Source organism: Heliangelus exortis, chromosome 3 (assembly GCF_036169615.1).
Source record: "Heliangelus exortis chromosome 3, bHelExo1.hap1, whole genome shotgun sequence".
Lineage (NCBI taxonomy): Eukaryota > Metazoa > Chordata > Aves > Apodiformes > Trochilidae > Heliangelus > Heliangelus exortis.
This window is the reverse complement of record NC_092424.1, coordinates 79530410-79549581: the sequence shown is the minus strand read 5'-3', so window position 1 is coordinate 79549581 and position 19172 is coordinate 79530410. Positions and strand designations below refer to the sequence as shown.

Below are 19172 nucleotides of genomic sequence, written 5' to 3'. Positions count from 1 at the left end.
CTCACGGGCTATGTGAGAGCAACTCCTGAGGGGCTCCATGCTGTCCTACACCTGTGCCCTGGTGCTTGGTTTTGTATGCACACATACATGTTTATGTGTGTGTATATATATATGGCTACATATCCCCATATATATGATTTGCATATATACATACACTCACATTTTCCTACTCATATGCATATATATATATATATATATATATTGAGGGTAAATACTAGGTACATATTTCTGTGTATGGTATGTAGTAGTGTATATACATATGTATGTTTATGCATGCACGCAGCCACAGACGTCCACCTACGTGGTATGTATGCCCATGAGGATGTTTATGTAAACATATACATATATTCTTATGCCTCTGTATATTCAGGCATGTATGTATATATGTTTTGCAACTACATTTGCACGTACATACACATATATATTCTGCATTTCTCTATGTGCAGCTCTGCGTGGCATGTAAGCGTGTGTTTTGCATACTCAGACAAATACCCATAGGTGTACATAAAGATCATTAAATTCACCTGCACAGGCCCGGCTCAGAGGCCCTCGCAGCGGCCCAGGCCCAGGCCCGGCCCAGGCCGCGTCTCCATGGCAACGGACGGTCGTTACCGCCCTTCGCCGCTCTTCGGGCCGGGCCGGACCGGGCCGGGTTGGGCTGGGGTGCAGGTGAGAGCGAGACATTTTGGGGACCCCGGGGAAAGTAGGAGCGCTGCGGGTTCGGGAGGGGAGGTGCGGGAGCAGGGGAGCGCGGCGATACAGGGGGAGGGAAGAACACCCGCAGCCGCTCGAGGAGAAACGTGGAAACGCGCACCTGAAATCTTTAAAAAAAGGAAAAAAAAAAAAATGTTAATCCCATTAACGTGTGTGTTTGTGCAGGATGGCTGGCGTCCCGAACGACGATATCATCAAGAAAATCATCCGTGAAATCGGGCAAGAATGCAGAGCCCAGGGACAAACCGTGTCAGAAACCCTGGTGGCGTTCATGGTAAGCGCAAATTAAATGTTTAGGGAGGGGTGGTTTTTTGTTATAATTTCATCTGGATGTTTCTCTAGTCGCGTTCTAATTCCGTCTGTAAAATAATTAAGGTGAGTATGTATTGACAGCATGTAGATCAGAAGTTTCAAATCTGGGCACCTGTAAGTTAAAACAGTTTTTAAGTCTTTGGTGAGCCTGTGGCTTAATTTTATGCACGGTGAATAGTTCCTCCACAGTCACTGACTGACACTGCTTGGACTGAGTGATGTGAAGTGAGGCCATAAATCATTCCTTTGGTCTTAAAAGTCAAAAAATATCACATGGAAGCTCCAGGACAGTCTGCCCAGGCTCTGGTGGCAGCACCTGAGGCTTTCAGGAGTGGGTTGAGCTGTAAAACATCTCAGTTTCTGATTGCCCGCACTGGCAAGTTTTAAGGTGGCATTCAGTAATGTTCAGTATAGGGCCCAAAAAGCCTGAAAAATAATTTTCCAACTGTTGTCATGGATTTTTTTGTTTGTTCCCCTATTTAGGCAGGGGCAAGTAGTATAAGTGGGACAAATAGTTGAAGGAGTGTGCTTGGATCCCACTTAATCTAAAAATGAAATTTCAGTATTGTCCTTCGTAGACAACTGTAAGTATTGTACACTTTGGCATCTCCTCCTAAGAGACACAGCACCACTGTGGAATATAATCTTAATCTACTTTCAGGAAGATGAAGCCTAGGTTCATTCTTTATTGTTTGTATAAGAACAGAATCAGCTCTTGATAAACTTTTATGTGTATGTAGCAGGTTCACAGCAGTACTGCTAAACCTGACGTTTTTGGGGTGGTTTTTTTTCTAAAAGTGACACTGGGTCACTGAGATGGGGCTCAAAAGCAGTGCTAATCAATTAAGCATAAATATTTTAATGGATAAAACCCCTTCACAGCAAGATACTCAGCCTGCATACATGCACGTATTTCTCTGTATATAGAACATAATGAATTTTTTATCCAAGTTTTAAATATTTAAATTGATGGATGCAACACCAACAGAGAAATCTATAAACAACCATTGTGGCTTTCTATAAAATTTTACTTAGAAAAATATTTTTCCAGAAAATTTCTAAAGGAATTGTATTTCAACATTTATCTACAAAGTTTTCACTACAAGTAGAATTTTTTTACTTATGTCCAAGAACTTAGATTGAAACTAGAACAAGTGGGAAATTAATTAACTTTGTTCAATTATTGAAGATTTTATGTGAAGAGCAATAGTAAAGAAATACTAATTGTATTGGGTATTTTTCAGAAAATAAAAGGTTAGTTGCAAGGAGTATATATTGAGATAGAATTTGATACCTTTCTTTTGTCACTCTTTAGGTGAAAGCCATTGTTTTAGATCCAAGAAATGACTTTGATGTGGATCAAATACTTACACAAGCAGATGTCCAAAATCTTACCCAGGTAATTCTGATATAATTTGCAGAGTCAATACTTAGCTAAGATTCTAGCATTGTTTGCTACCCGTTCCTGTAACTAAAATTTTCAGATTTTGAAGTACTTTATTTTCATTGTTCTATAGCTAAAGGTTAAACTAGGGTTTTCCTCATGCTTCATAGTGTTCCCAGTATGTCAAGAAAAAGGTAGGGAGGGGGTGTGTTGCTGTTGGGAGACCTGTGCCATAGTAACCATCAGTTCAGAAGTTACCCCTGTGATGAGAAGAACTCACTTTTCTGTCTCTCTTCTTAGATCTGTGTTACCAGGCTGCTTGACACAACAAACCCATCCCTAAGCACAATTAAGATGCAAGTTTACTTTGATATGAACTATGCAAGTCGAGGTAATTTCAGTCTAAATAGATGTTTTCATAGAAGTTGATTCTCAGTTAAGGATTTAATATCTCTCTCTGTAGAGCTAATAATTATTCCTGTTATTGACTGCTGACAGTAAAGCAAAATAAAAATCCCTAGAGAAAGGTACTTTGTGGGAGTATGGTGTTTCAGCATGAATATTGTAGGGGAAAAATATGCATCAGACTTGAGAGTAAACTCGTCCTGTCTGAGAGATTTACTGAATATAATGTATTACATTGCTTGAAAACAGTTGTGCTTTCAGGTGCCACTGCTGGCTGCCTTCAGCAAGAAAAGCTTGCACTGCACCTGTATATCTGGAAAAGAACAGCAGTCGTGTGTCTGAAAGAGAACTTGATGTGTTGTCAATATCCTTTATTGGGAGATATGAGCAATCTTGAATGGTCAGTTACAGCTTTAGCTGAGTATGTTTTGGTTAATCAGTGATGCCTTCATATGATCTGAGAGTGGGAATGGGGAAGAAAAATGGGATGGGCAGAATGTCCCTGCTGTAACTGTAACTTCAGGTCTCAGTGGGACAGTGAGGGCTGGCTGGGACACAGGAGACACAGAACAAGAGTAGAAAAAAATAAACATTTCTGTGTGGGGAGGTCATGAAACTGTTTTCTTGTCAGCATGGATTAAAACTAAAAATTATCAACGCTAGTAAGCAGCTTCAAAGTCTTATGGACTCAGTGAGCTCTCTAAGTCCAGAAAGATTCTGACATCCTGAGTTGTGTTGAGATTTGAGCATGGATTTGTAGGTGTGTATGAAACGTGTGTGTTAGGTCCTAATGCAGTCAGAGGAGTCCAGAGAACCAGAGACTTGCTGCTTCATTTGGCCTGGACTCTACTGACTGATGGTGATCACAGTTATTATGTTAATGTTTAACTCCAGTGTTGCTAATTATAATGGTGTGGTGCCTTGAATATCTCTTCCACATAGCTGTGCTTGAGAAACCTTACATTGGTATTCTGACTGGGGAAATGATTTACACCCTCTGTATAACCCAAATTCCAAATAATTTAGATAGTACTTTCCAACTGTCCTTCTTTTCCAGCTGAATTACTCAGCGAGCAGCGGCGTATTCTGGAGGAAAGGCTGGCTCCTCTGGTCAGAGAGATCACAGGCACCCGTCCTCGTGCAGAAAAAGAAATGGAGAATGTGTATCAAAAGATTGTTACCTATGTGCTGCTGAGATCTGGCCTGGGATCCCCAACAGATATTGAGGTTGTCAGGGAGGTAACAGGTGAGTAAACTCCCTGCTGTGAAATTGAGCTTTTCTTACTGAAAAGTGGAATTTTACTTCTTCTTTGCTTATCTTTAGATACAAATACTGTGATGAATGCTTACTACCCAGGCTGTCACTGCTCAGCCTTGAAGTCTAAATGTGCCTTGAATTTCCTGCTTTTTTGCCATTGTTCAGGAGATGGTAGTTTTGCTTGTTTGATTATTTTATTTTCTGTTCCCTCTGACTGAGTTTTTTTTTTCACCCTCTTTAATGCTTATAGCTGCCCTGCAGAGTATATTCCCCCAGACAGAGATGATTGCTTTCATCTCACTCAGTAAGAAGGACAAAGAGGAAGAGCTGAAAAATTTTGCCATGCTAGTCACGGGAATTCGGTTGTACAACAAGGAATGCAGTAAAGGAGGAAGCAGCATTGATGACTGTAAGTATACAGTTGCATTTGGGCTGTGTGTTCCCAATTAATTCATCCTGGTCTTCTTCACTGAGGCTGCCCCTATAATATCCCATCTGCCTAGATAAACAGCTTTGACTCAGGGGCTGTAAAACTGAAGGAAACCTACAGATTTGTTATTAATTATATGTTTTCGTGCAGGCTGGTACTTTTATAGATAAGGTTGCTGTGGAAGGATTATATGTATTAACTTCATGCACTAATTTACCTCATGATAACTTGTTCCCTGATCCCTTGGCCATTAAGTGAATTAAATATGTAATGTTTTCCTTTAAAAGCAGTTACATAAAATCTTGATAGCACACTATCAATCCAATTACAATTTTCCGTTGAGTATGAGTGATGAGAAGTGACAGAAGTTGCAGGGGCCACCTGTATTCTGGTAATTTAGAGAAACCTCTTAAGATTCTTAACATGTTCCCAAAAGTCCTTTGAATATTTCTGCTTTTTTAATAAACAAAAAATGTCAGGGGCTATCCTGGAATTTTTCAAAAGCTGCATTCTTTTTGGGCAAGACTTTGCTATTCCTTGTATTTCCTCTCTTCCCCAAAAGCCACGTTATTTCTGGTAAGTTTAATAACCAAATACATGACTGGTTACTGAAAATGTTTTTGTGAATGCAGATGTAGCATTATAGCTCTGTGTGGAGACTTCTTTGTAAGAAAGATCTGTAGCCCAATTTTAGGGAAAATTTTTTTCTCTTAAAAGACCAAGGTTTTGTACTAAAAACTACACCACATACCTCTCTTGGTAAGAAAACTGTGCTTTCTTGGAAAGCAAGATACTTGCTTAACTGGACAGTATTTTAAGTAAAGCAATATAGGTAGGAAAAAAATATACCTACCACATCAGAGAAGGAAATAAGCAACTTTCTGAAGTTTGTTATTTTTTTTCCTCACATGCTAAGCAAAGCATTGTTGATTTTCTGTTTTTATATGCTTTCTGTGTTGTGGCTGGCTCTATTCTATGTCTACTGGGCCTTGGTTACAGCATGAGGGAACATGCAACTATTGTAATTATACAAAAGGCATGAATTACAACAAGTTGTGGTCTGTCATTATAATATCTGTGGGGTTTGTAATCAATTAGAGTAGATAGTATGATTGTTAATCCTGTTAAATTTGTTAACCATGTGTAATATTGACTTTTTTGACTTGTTTACATATCACTTTTTTATAGATGGAAAAACACAGCATGAATGCTTTTAGGTCAGGAGCTAAAATGGATGTCTTTATGCTTGAGGCCAGTAGTTAGTCTGCTAAAGCCTTAGTTGAAGTATTAACAGCAGTCTTGCTGGGCTAGGACTCCACCTTGGCCTTTTACCCTTCTTCCAAAAAAGTAAATCAGCCAAGTGCTAAGCTTTCTCCACCTGTGGTGAAGCCACCTGTAATAACTGTGCAAATTTCGTGCCCATTCTAGCTTTGTTAAAGGTAGCCTTTCAGAGCTCTTGGGTTTCAGCAGACATACCCCAAGCCTACATACTACAGTGTTTCTTCCCAATGTTTCTAAAATTAAAAGTCCAACACACAAAATGAAGGGCTGTGTTGTGCACTTAAAGGAGTGGCTAGACCATCTTATCCTATTTCCTTACACAGATGTCTGCTTAAATAACAAAAAATGTGGAAACATTCAGCCTAATGGTTGTCTGCTGATGCTACTGAAATTTTAAAGGAAAAAATATTTAGTGTATTTTTTTATCAGCTAAAATATGTGTATTGACTTGTGCCAGTTGGGGGAATTTATAGGGGTTTTACATACTAGTGCCAAATTTTAATAACTGCATAGGCATATCTTTTCATCTAGTATCTATCCTTTGTTTTTATTAATAACTTGACTCATTCTTAGAGCACTGCTAGATCTCAAAGTGCTCATGCAATGGGAGGCCTGTAATTGTTGTTAGTATTTTACAAATGAGGAAACTGAGAATTTAAAGTTGTACTTCAGGCAAAGATTGCCTGAAGTCTCAGGAAACCCATGGCAGTTGTAGCAAGTGAACTGCATCTACTATAAAGCAGATTTTCTCACAGTCTTTGACTTGACTGGGGTATTTCCACACCTGTAATGCTGAACCAGTAAGATACAGTGCCTGAGTCTAATACACAAATGTTTGGCAATGCATAAATATAGGGACAAAATTTGGAAACCAAAATTTTAGCTGAAATATTGCGCTTAAATAATTTGCTAATGATTTAAATGACTCTTTTTATACGTAACTCATATATTTAAATAGTGCCAGACATTCTGAATGAAGCCATTCCATCAGCTACACAGACTGTGGATGAAAGTCTTAGTACCTGCCATATGCTGGCCCACCAGTACACAGCTCTGTTGGAATCCATGCAGGAAGATCTGCACAGATCTACGCAGCTTAGCTCTTTTAAATTAAGAGAAGCACTGTTCAATGTGAGACAATATGAAGCCTTCCTTTGCATCCTCCTGGTGAGATACCATCGTGTTATATCCTGTGGGTTTTTATTGCAGATGGAATGTATTCCAGTCACCAACACATTCAGGACAGGGATGTAAGAAAAACTATTTAGAAATGAATGAAATAAAATTCATCTCTGTATATGAGAACCTACATCATCTGTCATACTCAGTTTTGTACCTAACTTGCTGGGCTTGGCTACTGTCAGGTATAAGACAAAGTTGATTGTTTGCTGAAGTGTGACTGTACTTCTGTTTAATTTCTGGAGGTTTCCTTCTTTGGTTTCATTTTGTTAACAAAGGACTTTTAAAGTAGGACTGTTTTCTTCTTTGTGTACTCATTCTGCCCCAGAAGGGGGAGAAAAACTCTCCTTCAGTACGTAAATTATCTCCATTTTAGTCTGTAGCATCCCCAACACATAGGGAGTCATCAGAAGTCTTTGAAGACTGCAATTTATATTCCTGAAACTTTTTTTTGCTTAAGAAGACTTTTTCATTTCTCTTTTGAGAAACTCCAGGGTTTTATTAGTCTGTCCTGTATACCATAAAGCTTGGAATAATATTTCTCTTAATTTTTTCCAGTTTTCTTCATTGTAAAAGTTTAGAGGTTTTACGTAAGAATTACTGATATATGTTTGAGACAGGTACCTGGTTTTATACCTGAACACTTAAGGAAAATACATTTTCTGGAAAGCTAGGGTGCATTTTGTTCCTCAAAACAGTTGCCTTAAAATAGCTGAATGGTAAATCCAAGTAAATTCTTATTAGTAAATACTTGATTTTTTGACTGTCATACTTCTTACCTGGAGTTCTCTTCCCAGTCTGATGCAGTTACAAGTGCTCAAGAAGTTGAAAAGATGAATGTGGAGTTTGCAGCAACAATGGAGCAGCTGGTAAACACAGTGCAGGATAGGGTTTCCATAGATACCAAAGAAGTTTTTGTAAGTATTTTGAATGGAAAACCTGTTTCTTTTTAATGGTGAAAAATTATTGAAGTATTACAAAATATTTTGCTGGTGTAGTTTTTGCATAGATTGTGTTAAGAAAAAGGCTGCATTATTTTCTCTCTATTATAGCAGCATCTGTGATTTTTGAGGGGGCAACTAAACTAAAGGACTTGTCCTCAAAGTAAAAGAAGAACAAGGTACAAAAAGAGAAGGAATTAAATGCCGTCTTACTGTGTCGTTAATTATTTGTCAGTATTTGTGGCTTTACAGTGATATATTTGTTTTGTGTAAATGTTCTCTCCTGTTCCTTGCAAAAATAGTAAGAACAAAATAGTAATAACAGAAAACAGCACATCAGGGTGTGATTCTTTTAAAGTCCCTCCAGAGAGCAATTCCTGTAATTACAGTATGACTCCTTGATATAATTTTTTCTAAAGAAATCAGGTTTCTGTGATGGGGGTTTCAGTTTCTTTGCCCCTCCCAATAGCTTCTGATCCTCTTGGACAGTTTCAGTCAAAGTTGTCAGTCTGGAGATCTCAATATATGTTATTTTCTGCCAGTTTTGTGAAAAACAAGCAACGAGAGAGGCACAACTAAAGCCCTCCTAAGGTGAAGCCTGAAATGGGAATCCCACAGGTAGCTGCTGGTTTGTGTGCTGTCTGGCCAGCGAGCAGCCAAGTACCTCTGCACTGTCAGTGTTCTGTACTGATGTACTCAGCTGTTCTGCTCTTGGCTGAGAGAGCCTGGGGCTGCTCAGCCTGGAGAAGAGGAGGCTCTGGGGAGACCTTACAGCAGCCTTCCAGTATCTGAAAGGGCCTGCAGGAAAGCTGGGGAAGGACCTTTTACAAGGGTATGTAGTGATAAGACAAGGGTAATGGTTTCAAGCTGGAAGAGGGTACATTTAGATCAGATATTAGGATGAAATTCTTCACTAAGAGGGTGTTGAGACACTGGAACAGGTTGGCCAGGGAAGTTGTGGCTGCCTTAGAAGTGCTCAAAGGCAGGTGGGATGGGGCTTTGAGCAGCCTGGTCTGGTGGGGAAGTGTCCCTGCCCATGGTGTGGGGGGGTTAGAACTGGATAGTGTTCAACCCAAACCCCTCTGTGATTAATTGGAAAGTGCAGGACACGGGAAGGAGGTGTTGGAAAAAGAGGGAATGAGTGATGTGAACTGCAGGTATTGTGAAGGAGGGTGCTTGATGACCCTGTGAAAACCTGGGATTGTTGTGATGGCATGGTATAAAGGAAATGGGAGAGAAATAAGTCAAAAAACATCTTCATTTAATTTACTTTTAATAGTATTTATCAGGATTTTCTGTGATATGTCTGTGATTTTAATTCCTTGTAGTCAGCTGCTGAACTGGCATGCAGTTCATATGTATGCTAGGTTATATTTCATCCTTCTAAACGTGTAACTAGCAAAATAAAGTCCAGTGTGGAAGAAGGAAGATTGTGCCCCTATTACCTGCTCAGGAATATTTTTTACACTTCAAGTAAGAACATCTGAGCTGGAAGCTCATGGGAACAGCACTTTGACCCACCTACATCTTAGATATGATTCAGTTTATGTGTGCTTTTGATTTTTTAAGACAGATATTATCATTTGGGAGCATTTTACCCTCTCTTCCAGCTGCTCAAAGCAGGGTTTTTTCTTCTTTATGGGACCTAAGTGTCTGCTGTTCACATTACTCTTTTCCCTAGAAGCTGTCTGCTGCTGCCTGCTTTTTTCCTAGATTTCTTCCCTCTTCAGGTTGGTTAGTTGTTCTTTTATTCTCTGCTTAGGACAGAATATGAAATGTCTTTTGATTTCAGGTCTTTTGCTTGTAGGGATTTCCCTATAATATCACCATTTAAATAGTTTGTCTTGGTTCTGGCTGGTTGCTGAGAAGCTGAATCCTGCAGGGATGTAAAGAAGCAGTACATTCTGCCATTTAAAAACTGTAGGATAAGGCCCATATATGTCATAAACATTTGATTTAGGAACCAAAATAGATTTCATTAATATTAATTGTTTATTCTAGTAATAATGATTTTGATCTTGCTGTCTTGCCTTTGCTTTCTCCCGTTTTTAAACCATACCATTTCCACAATGTTAGTGATGCAGATGAATTCCAGAACTGACTCCATTGGCTGTCCTCATAATAATGTTGTTCACACTCATAAAATATAATGTTGTTGGCATACTTCCTGGATTGTCAAATCTTTTCCTGTAAATGCTCTGTGCATTTACACGTTACAGCACACACTTTTTGTCACTGTCATTGAAATCAGTATTTATACTTGAAGCTCATACATTTCTTCTCTATGTGGGTACACCAGTATGTCAGCATTCATGTTGGGAATGGCAGCTTCCAGTTTTGTCCTGAACTCCATCCCTCTCTGAAGAGGCTTGCACACCATTAATTTTGACTCACGTGGTGGCCTGTGGGCTGTGGTACCAAGTCACTCTGGAAGCAAGGCAGACAAAATAGCAGATCCTGATGGTTTCTGTGAATAGGTGTGGGTTTACTTCATTTGGTAGTTAAACAGGTACATTTCTTCTGGTCTTTCTTATTCCTGCACAACTTATTTTCATTTATAAGAATGTATTGTCAGTGAAGCACTCAAGTCCAAGCATGGTCTCAGAATAATGTGTCTGGAAAAGGTCTTGGAGTAAAATGTAGGAAAGTACCATTCTGGCCTCTAGGCCTACATGCTGGACATATGTGCTTTGGGCATACATGAGGGGAGGTCCTCTTAAAATCCCAGGAGTTCCCCTGGAATTTCCAAGAGCTGAAGCCCTTGGATATCAGCCTCACTTTATCCAATGGCAGGGATTGTTGTGCACAGCACTTGGGTTACGTTGTCGACATAAGTAAATTCTGAATTTCAGATAATTTTCTTTATTTTCTAGCCTCTCTTTATTGCACTTTCTAACCTCTGGACCAGCTTTCAGGATGAGATGCTACTGCTTAGCTTCCTCACAAGTATGAGTAATAAGCTTCAACAGTTCTCAGAAATCCACTCAAAGCTTTTTCCTGAGGACATGCTAACGTCTCTTCTGGAAGGAGTGACTGTGAAAAGTGATGCTGAAAGGATAAGAGAAACCATGGGTACTGAAAGTTATTACTTTTTTGTTTTCCTTTGTTTACAAGATTTTTGGGTTTGAATTTTGTTTACAGAAGATGCTACACATGGAATTTTTTTGATAATCAGGCTTGGCACAATAAATGAAAAGGAGTCTTGTAGTGTGTGATTTGTTTTTCATGTAGTTTTAATATTTATATATAAAATTAAAATATAGCTACTGTATACAAACATACCTTATAAAAATTGTAGAATCATCAGAGAAGAATATTTCTACCTTTTTTTTTTTACATTTCTTAAGTTTGCTTATGTCTTGATACATTTCAGAACTTTGGTTGCACACAGTGGGTCTTTCCCAACCATGACCATTCTGTGATTCTGAAATGGAGGGGGAAATAAAAAAGATAATCTAATGATGCTTTGGTTATCAAAAGTATTCATAAGATGGTATCCCTAGTAACCAAGTTGTACTCCAGGGGATTTGTAATGCATGAGTGTGTGAAAGCAAGATAGAAGAATAAGATATTACCTTCCTGTTGCCTTCCCTTTTTCCAAAGAAAACAATGCTACTAAAGAAGGCTCCTGCAGGACTGTTTTTTCAATAGGGTCTCTCCTAAGGCAGAGCTAAAGTTTTGCTTTTGGGATCTTGGCACTGCAGGTCATCCTGTGAAAAGCACAGTAATCTGTGTAACATGCTGTAACATCATTGTATTTTTAAAAACTGATGCTTTGTTAAACCTTTTCTTAGGAGACAGAGTGAATGTTTCTGATTTTGAGAACCAAGAATGGCTTTTTCCAGAGACTACTGATAATTTTGATCAGTTGCTGATCCAGTACCATGGTTTCTGTGCATACACAATTGGTGTGAAAGGCCTCACCCTCCCAGGTATGCTTTTCAGTTAGGTCTTTTCCTTATATTTTAAGTACTAGTGAAAATGTAAAGACATGTTCTGAGTGCATCCTCTTATTTCAAAGCTGGAGTGCTGTATTTTCATGCTTGTCATTTTTACTCCATATAACTTATTTCCTTTTCTTTTATTAATAGTTAAATAAACTGCCCTAAATAGAATGTAGGAGGGCTTCCAGAGAAAGCAGGCCTGAGTAAATGGAGGCAGAAACAAGATAGGATGTTAATGTGTTTTAATACAGGCACAGAAAAATGGTCATTCCTTATATTTTGTGTATCTATCTGTTGCAAACACACCTGTTCTCTCTTACATCACATGTCTTTCTAGACAGTGATTGTACAGTACTTAAAATCTTCTCTGAAAAGAATGCTTAAGTGCACTTGATTTGAGTCAGCTAATCATAGGAAAATTTTTTGTCATTAGTCTTGAAAGCAAGCCTTATTTCAGCTGCTCCATCAGTTCATGTTCTCTGTTTCCCCATGCATATAAAACCTATCCATACAGATTTTTTTATAACCTACAGGTGGCTGGGAGGAAAATACTGGGAGGAAAATTACTTAGCAGTATTAGAGAATAGATATTTTAATGGCAATGTATTACTTAATTTATTTAGTACTTCAATTGAGAACAGCTGTCCTGGGTTGGACTGAAGGTCTCTCTAGCCCTGTATCCAATTTCTGGATGTGGTCAATCATGAGCACTTGATGATTATGAGAAATCAAGTAGGAATTATCCTTCCTTAATTATAACCTTCCTTGCTCTAGTACCCAGTGGTTATGGGATTTCTTCAGATAAATATTGTGTCTGTGCCCGTCTGCTGAATAATCCCTGATAGAGCTTTTTCATTTATCTAATTGCTTTTTTAATCCATTTAGAGTTTGCCACTGGATATTTTTACTGTCAAGAGTCCCACAGTTATATTTGCTATGAAAAGTTACCTCATTTTGAGATGGTTTTAAGCTCTGGCTTGATAATTTCATCAAAGATCTGATAGTCTTTCTATTAGGAAAATTAACAAATAGTAATTTTATAGTGTACACAGTTCATGGTTTTACAACTCTGTATCATATTATTTTTCTTCATTTGCTGCTTCTTATTGCTGAAGAGGCTTTTTCTCTGTCCTTCTGTGAAAGGATCACTTCCAACTCCCTCCATTTTACTTTTTTCTATTCTGTTTTGTTTGAACAAAATGTAGTGCTACAAGTGTAGAATAAAGTTTGGTATAGTGTTATTTTTTTTTCTCCCTCTCTGTTTGCATCCAACTAATTCCTGACATTCTTTTTGCTTTTTTAACTGCCACTGTTTAATATTTTCAGGGCACTGGCTATGATGATTCTGGGTGTTTCCTGGGCAGTGGCAGCTGAAGGAGAGCCTGCCCACTGTCCTTGAGCTCAATTTGTGTTTTCCTAATTAAGTTATTTGGCATTTATTAACATTTTATTTTCTCTGTTACTTTATTGTCCAGTTTCTCATCTGCTTCATCTGCTACTTCAATTAATGTCAGTGTTATGCCTTTTGGTACAAATGGGCTGCTGGTCTGCAGTCAAATATTTTCTGGAGATGATGGGGGAAACATTTGTGGGTATGGGCTGCTTTCTTATGCCTTTGTGATAGCTGTTTCTGATCTGTTGTTTTTCTGACAGATATGCAATGAGGTATGCTGGATGTGAAATGATCTAAAGCAGTTGTACTGACCCAACACATTTATGTATTTAAAAAGCTTACTCTCAGGGATTTACTCTGATTTCAGGAAAAAAGGAAGTGAAACTGACTTGAGGGAAACACAGAATCTTGATTACAAACTTCTTTTGTACTGGATATGGTATTGTTCACTGCTTTATTTTGTGGGGTTTGTTTTGTTTTTGTTTTTTAGGAAATCCTGCTATTGGAATTTTGAAGCTCAAGGAGAGGTGTTACGTTTTCAGCTCCAAAGAAGCTGCGTGCACCTTTGCTCAAGATCCAGATAAGTTCATTCAACTGAATGTAGAAAAAGCAAAGGAATATGCAGAGCTGATTCATCTGCTTGAGCTACGGCATCAGTTTGAGTATCTTGTTCCATATGCACAGGTACACATTGCTCATGCCTCTTGCTGAACAGCTGTTGGGTCACTGGTGGTCCTGTCCTTTCTAGATCATAAAGAGAACACATGCTATGACACCCATCTTTACAAAAGAAGTATAATCATGTGGCTGTCCTACAGAATGTCTGAAGTTCCATCATTACAAGGTCTTCAGGCTGTTGCTAAGAAACATTTTCTCTTAATGTTGTTCTCACCTTGTGTCTTCATAAGAGAATATGTAAAACCAAAGGATTATGGCAGTGGTAAAAGCTGTTTGTCCTTAGCCTAGGGAGATCCTCTGTCTGATGGTTCTTTTCCTCATTTTTGCAAAAATAGCTTAGAGGTACAATAAATAAATGCAATAGAAGATAAGGCACATACAATATTAACTGGAGCTTTAGCTCAGCAGTTCATCAGTGTGTGCTGGATGAGGGTGTAGTGATATCTGGGGGCAGGAATCATGAAACATATCACAAAATGAAAGGGAGTTAATTAATAATGAATATGACACTGCTTTCATGTGAAATCTGAAGATTTTATTTGGATTCATACATGTTCTTTGTTATCCATTGTGAATTCTATGTCCTTAGATGTGGAAAGAAGGTAGTCACAAACTGTCCCTTGGTGAGAAAGAGGTAATTTATATTCTGACTCTGGCAGAGATGCAACTGCTTCTCCCAGTTATGATTTATGATTCTTAGTCCATTCATAAAGATAAACTGAGGTGCCTGCATCTTAAAACAGTGGTGATGATATTCCTTGTTACCAAAATTCAATGCTTAAGCACTCACTGGGCATGTGGGAGTCTGAAATTCAGCTGTGGCCTCTGCCTCAAGGGCTTTCTGTTGGAAATTAAATTAATCAAATACTTAGTGGTTCCTTCTTTTTAGTGGGGACAGGGGAACAAAAATATTGTTGAATGTAAAAATCATGATCCATTTGTGGCTTAACAGGTTTCTATTTGCTTTTAAAGATTACCGTGTCCATATGCTATTTTTCTTAGATGTCTGTATTCTTCTCAGTAATGCTTTGCTTGGTTTTGGTTTATTTTTTTCACTCAGACCAGAAGTGGAGACAAATACTTGATGAAACCAACCGCAAAATGTGACTGTAGTACTCAAACTGATACTCACATCTTGCCTCCAACAATTGTGGCATCTTACGAATGGAATGAATGGGAAATGAGAAGAAAAGCTATAAAATTGGTTTGTATTGTTATTACCTGATTTTCATTGTGGGCTGATAAGTTCAGAATAAACTATTGTAAACTTCTGTTCGTTGCAACAAAAGTCTAATCTTATTCAAATATGCACACTTCTGTTACAACTGGCTAAGCAGTTTCCAGCATCTTCTCTTCTTACAGCTAGACTTTCTTGTTCTCCCACTGTTTCCATATTTTTCCCTACTTTTTTTGATCAGTACTTCCACTGCTAAGTCTATTAATTCCAAATTTTTCAGCTGTTTGCGTTAAGTAACAATTTGTTGATTAACATTTCCTATACTCAAATAGATTTACCAGGTTGAAGATACTTATATATGTTTTCTTTGTTAAAAAAAAAATGTTGGAGAAAGGTTTGGGTACAAAATTTTCTTACAAGTTGAGGTATTTATATTAATGTTCATCACCATCAAGTAAGAGGGAGAAAAAAAACATAGTAACTGTCACAGAAAATGGTCAGGAATACCTTTGGACATGTTTGACTGCAGAAGCTATCTGTGAGCTAACACCTCCATCCTTGAAAGCTATCAAAGCATGAGACCTGTTTGTTGTGTTTTGCATAAAGAAATACTTTTTTGTTTTATCTTGATTGTTTGTGTTTTCTAAAGCCAACTCTGATTTTTAAAAGTAAAATTAAAAATAAAATAATTCTTGGAGAGGTAAGAAACTGAGCAATAGGGTTTGTATTGTATATATAAGCCAGAGGAAATTTTTGTTACACTATCATGATGATTTTCTGATGGGTTGGAAATCCATCAAATTCTGTCCACAGAAGGATGGCCACAAGCATAAAAGCTTTTGAAGTAGCAGTACATGTTTTAAAAGTTCCTTTCTAGCACTTGCCAGCACATGCAGTTGTCAAGGGATGTCACCTGATTTTTACAATGCAGTCAAAATGAACTTGTGAGTACAGGGCATGCTGCAGTTACCAGTATCAGCTGGACACAGGATACTGCAGGTTTGGTAAATTTTTTTATGTGAGGAGAGGCTGTGCAGCTTATTTCCTTTCTGTTGTCCTTTCTGCATGAAATTTCCAAAATTATAAAAGGAAACCAAAATTTTGGACTGAGAAGTCTTGCTGGTATTAACTGGCTTGTAGAGGATTCTAAGTAGTAGTTGATCCTGAGGTATGTAAAGAAGCCAATTAGGTTTGCAAGAGGCCTAATTAAAAGCCACTTTTGCTTCTGTAGTGGACAAAAGTACATAAGTAAATGTAAGATGTGGTCAGTGGTTTTTCTTAGCATGAGCAAAGAGGGATGTTTTCCAACAGCTGAGCATGAAGACCATTCACAAGCAAGTATTTAGTTTGTTAATTTGATATATTTGGAGAAATCAATTTAAAGTAGTAAGGGGTTTTTAACTTCAACTGTGCATGTGGGAGATAAGTGATGCTGAGTTGAAACAAAAAAATCACAGACGCATGCAGAAGTATTTTGTCTGCAGTGACTATGCCAAATTTGCAATATGGAGGTGATACAACATTTAGAATCAAAGTGCTAAATTAACAGAAATAGCATCTGTGAGTTTGATACTTTAGGAGAGCATTGGACATATTTGCAGGTTTTGTTAGAGGATGAGCTCAGATGCCCTGTTTTCTTTTGTTTTGTTTTGTTTTCCTGTTGTTCACGCTTAGCCAGGAAACTGGTAGTGATCTGAAGTGTTAAAATATAACTTTGTTAGAAGGTTTGATGTTAGAAGTAAAATTTTCAGCTGACATTTGCTTCTCTGTGCAAGCACAGTTCCATGCAGTAGTCTTCAGTCAGTTATTAAGAGGGATAAACCTAACAGAGAAACAGTATCTCCTAACAGCACTTGTTCTAATTGTCAGCAAAATCCTCAGAAAAAAAAGACTAAAATATTGTCTTTCTTTCCATGCTGTCTCTTCTGTAAATTCCTTATTCTTTTCTGTATTTTTCATTATGACACTGTGCATAATATTCTGATGTAGATTTGAGATATCAAAATGCATCTATATATTAGTGCTTAAACTTCATTCTAGTTGAGAGAGACCTGGCTAGTGGAGTCTGGAGAGCATTTTGGCTCACCCTGATAGGAACACCAAATCTGGCCAACATAATCATTCTCCTGCTTCCACTGGCTCCGGTCTCCACTGACTGCACTGAACTACAGGGACTTTTTCTCTTACATGTAGAGGTCTGGATCCCACCACATGAGACTGGAATTTGTATATATTTCAATGACTTCATTATGTCATGTGATTTACAGTGTTTTACATCACTACTGACATAGAAGGTTCACTGGAATAAGGAATGTTTTGTTGTTTCGACTGTTTGTAATATTAACACTTTGTGAGAAGTGGTTTTGGGTTTGTATCTACAATTTGTGATTCAAAAGAGCTTTCATCATAAGTTGCGTTAACTTTTGACCCTTGCCAATGTGCAATGAGCAATGTCTTGAAAGAAGGCATTTTTTCCTTTTTATCTGATATCTTTATCTGTCTGTTTTATGTGACAACACCTAACCTCCTGACATTTGGTAGAAACCAGGCAAAGATTTGATCCTGTAGTTGTGTTCTCCACAATATTCAAGATCCTCAAACTTCTTTCATGTTGCAAATGCCCAAAGAGGTGTATCCAGATGCCAAAACATTCAGTGTGCTTTTAATAGAATCATAGAATAGAATCATAGAATCCTAGGGGTTGGAAGGGACCTCGAAAGATCATCTAGTCCAACCCCCCCTGCCAGAGCAGGGCCCCCTAGAGTACATCGCCTAGGAACGTGTCCAGGCGGGTTTTGAATGTCTCCAGTGAAGGAGACTCCACAACCCCCCTGGGCAGCCTGTTCCAGGGCTCCGTCACCCTTACAGTAAAAAAATTTTTTCTGATATTCAACTTGAACCTCCTATGCTCCAATTTACACCCATTACCCCTTGTCCTATCACTGGTCACCATTGAGAAAAGCCTAACTCCATCTCCCTGACACTCACCCCTTACATATTTGAAAACATTGATGAGGTCACCCCTCAGTCTCCTTTTCTCCAAACTAAAGAGACCCAGCTCCCTCAGCCTTTCCTCATAAGGGAGATGTTCCACTCCCTTAATCATCTTAGTAGCTCTGCGCTGGACTCTTTCAAGCACTTCCCTGTCCTTCTTGAACTTAGGTTCATTGAAACTAGTTTGAAGCACTGGGAAAGCTTACCATGACAGCATTTTATTCTAACAAAACAAAGGCTTCAGCATCCAACAGAATTCGAGGAGCAGTGACCAAAAAGCAGAAAGAGGCTGAGTTAAAATTGCGTAGGCTCCGTACAGTGCTGCTCACACATCCTGCTAGTTCAGGAGCTACCATGTCACAGCTGCAACTGCATTGGCAATAGCACGACACGGGACATGTTACAGACCTGTGAAGCCTGTGAGATCTAAATGATAACAGCACACCTAAAGCAACTTGTGCTTTACTCTGATTCTCCTTGTGTCTTCAGGCCAACCTGCGCCGCAAATTAACTCACGCCATGCAGACTGAGCACAGCCACATGAGAAGGGAGAACTGCACCCAAGTGTACCTGCCCAAAGATGTCAGCACGGAAACCAAGCGTGACAACTCCAGCAATGTACCCAGACCACAGGTTTTCCTGCAAGGGCTTCGAGGACGATCATCTCCTACTACTCATGTGGGCAAAGTAGACTTAACAAGACCAGTAGAGGAAGCCTAAGAGAAAATGAGAAGCCTAAGGACGTGTATTGAATGTATGTATAAAAATCCCTTCTTAACATCTGAATTAAGATTTATTTCATTTCTTGTATTTCAGTTGATTTATTTCATTTACCTTTTCTGCTGGGACTGATGACCGCTAGAAATTATAACTGATAGAAATGATATCTCTAAAACATCCAGATTTTAAATAGCAATGTAGAATCAAGATGTTCCCAAAGACTTAAACTAACATTTAAAGTGCAGTGTGTGCTCTAGGATTTCCGTGTGGTTTTGATACAATGATTGCTCACTCAAACACTGTCCTGAAGAGCCCTGCCTTTGGTACATGAGAAGAACAATACAAGGCAAACAGCTTTTATG

The 19172-nt window shown here is 38.5% G+C and overlaps 1 protein-coding gene across 1 annotated transcript; it reads left to right on the top strand.

Annotated features, from left to right (window-relative positions):
* Positions 1-571: 571 nt before the first annotated feature.
* CFAP206 (cilia and flagella associated protein 206) lies at positions 572-18900 on the top strand. Its single transcript, XM_071741400.1, has 13 exons — positions 572-669; positions 880-988; positions 2342-2425; positions 2711-2801; positions 3873-4061; positions 4324-4482; positions 6743-6951; positions 7761-7880; positions 10778-10976; positions 11699-11836; positions 13732-13925; positions 14980-15123; positions 18580-18900. Exons 2-13 carry the CDS (start codon positions 881-883, stop codon positions 18808-18810), a joined length of 1866 nt encoding a protein of 621 aa, XP_071597501.1. The 5' UTR covers positions 572-669; position 880; the 3' UTR covers positions 18811-18900.
* The last annotated feature ends 272 nt before the right edge of the window (positions 18901-19172 follow it).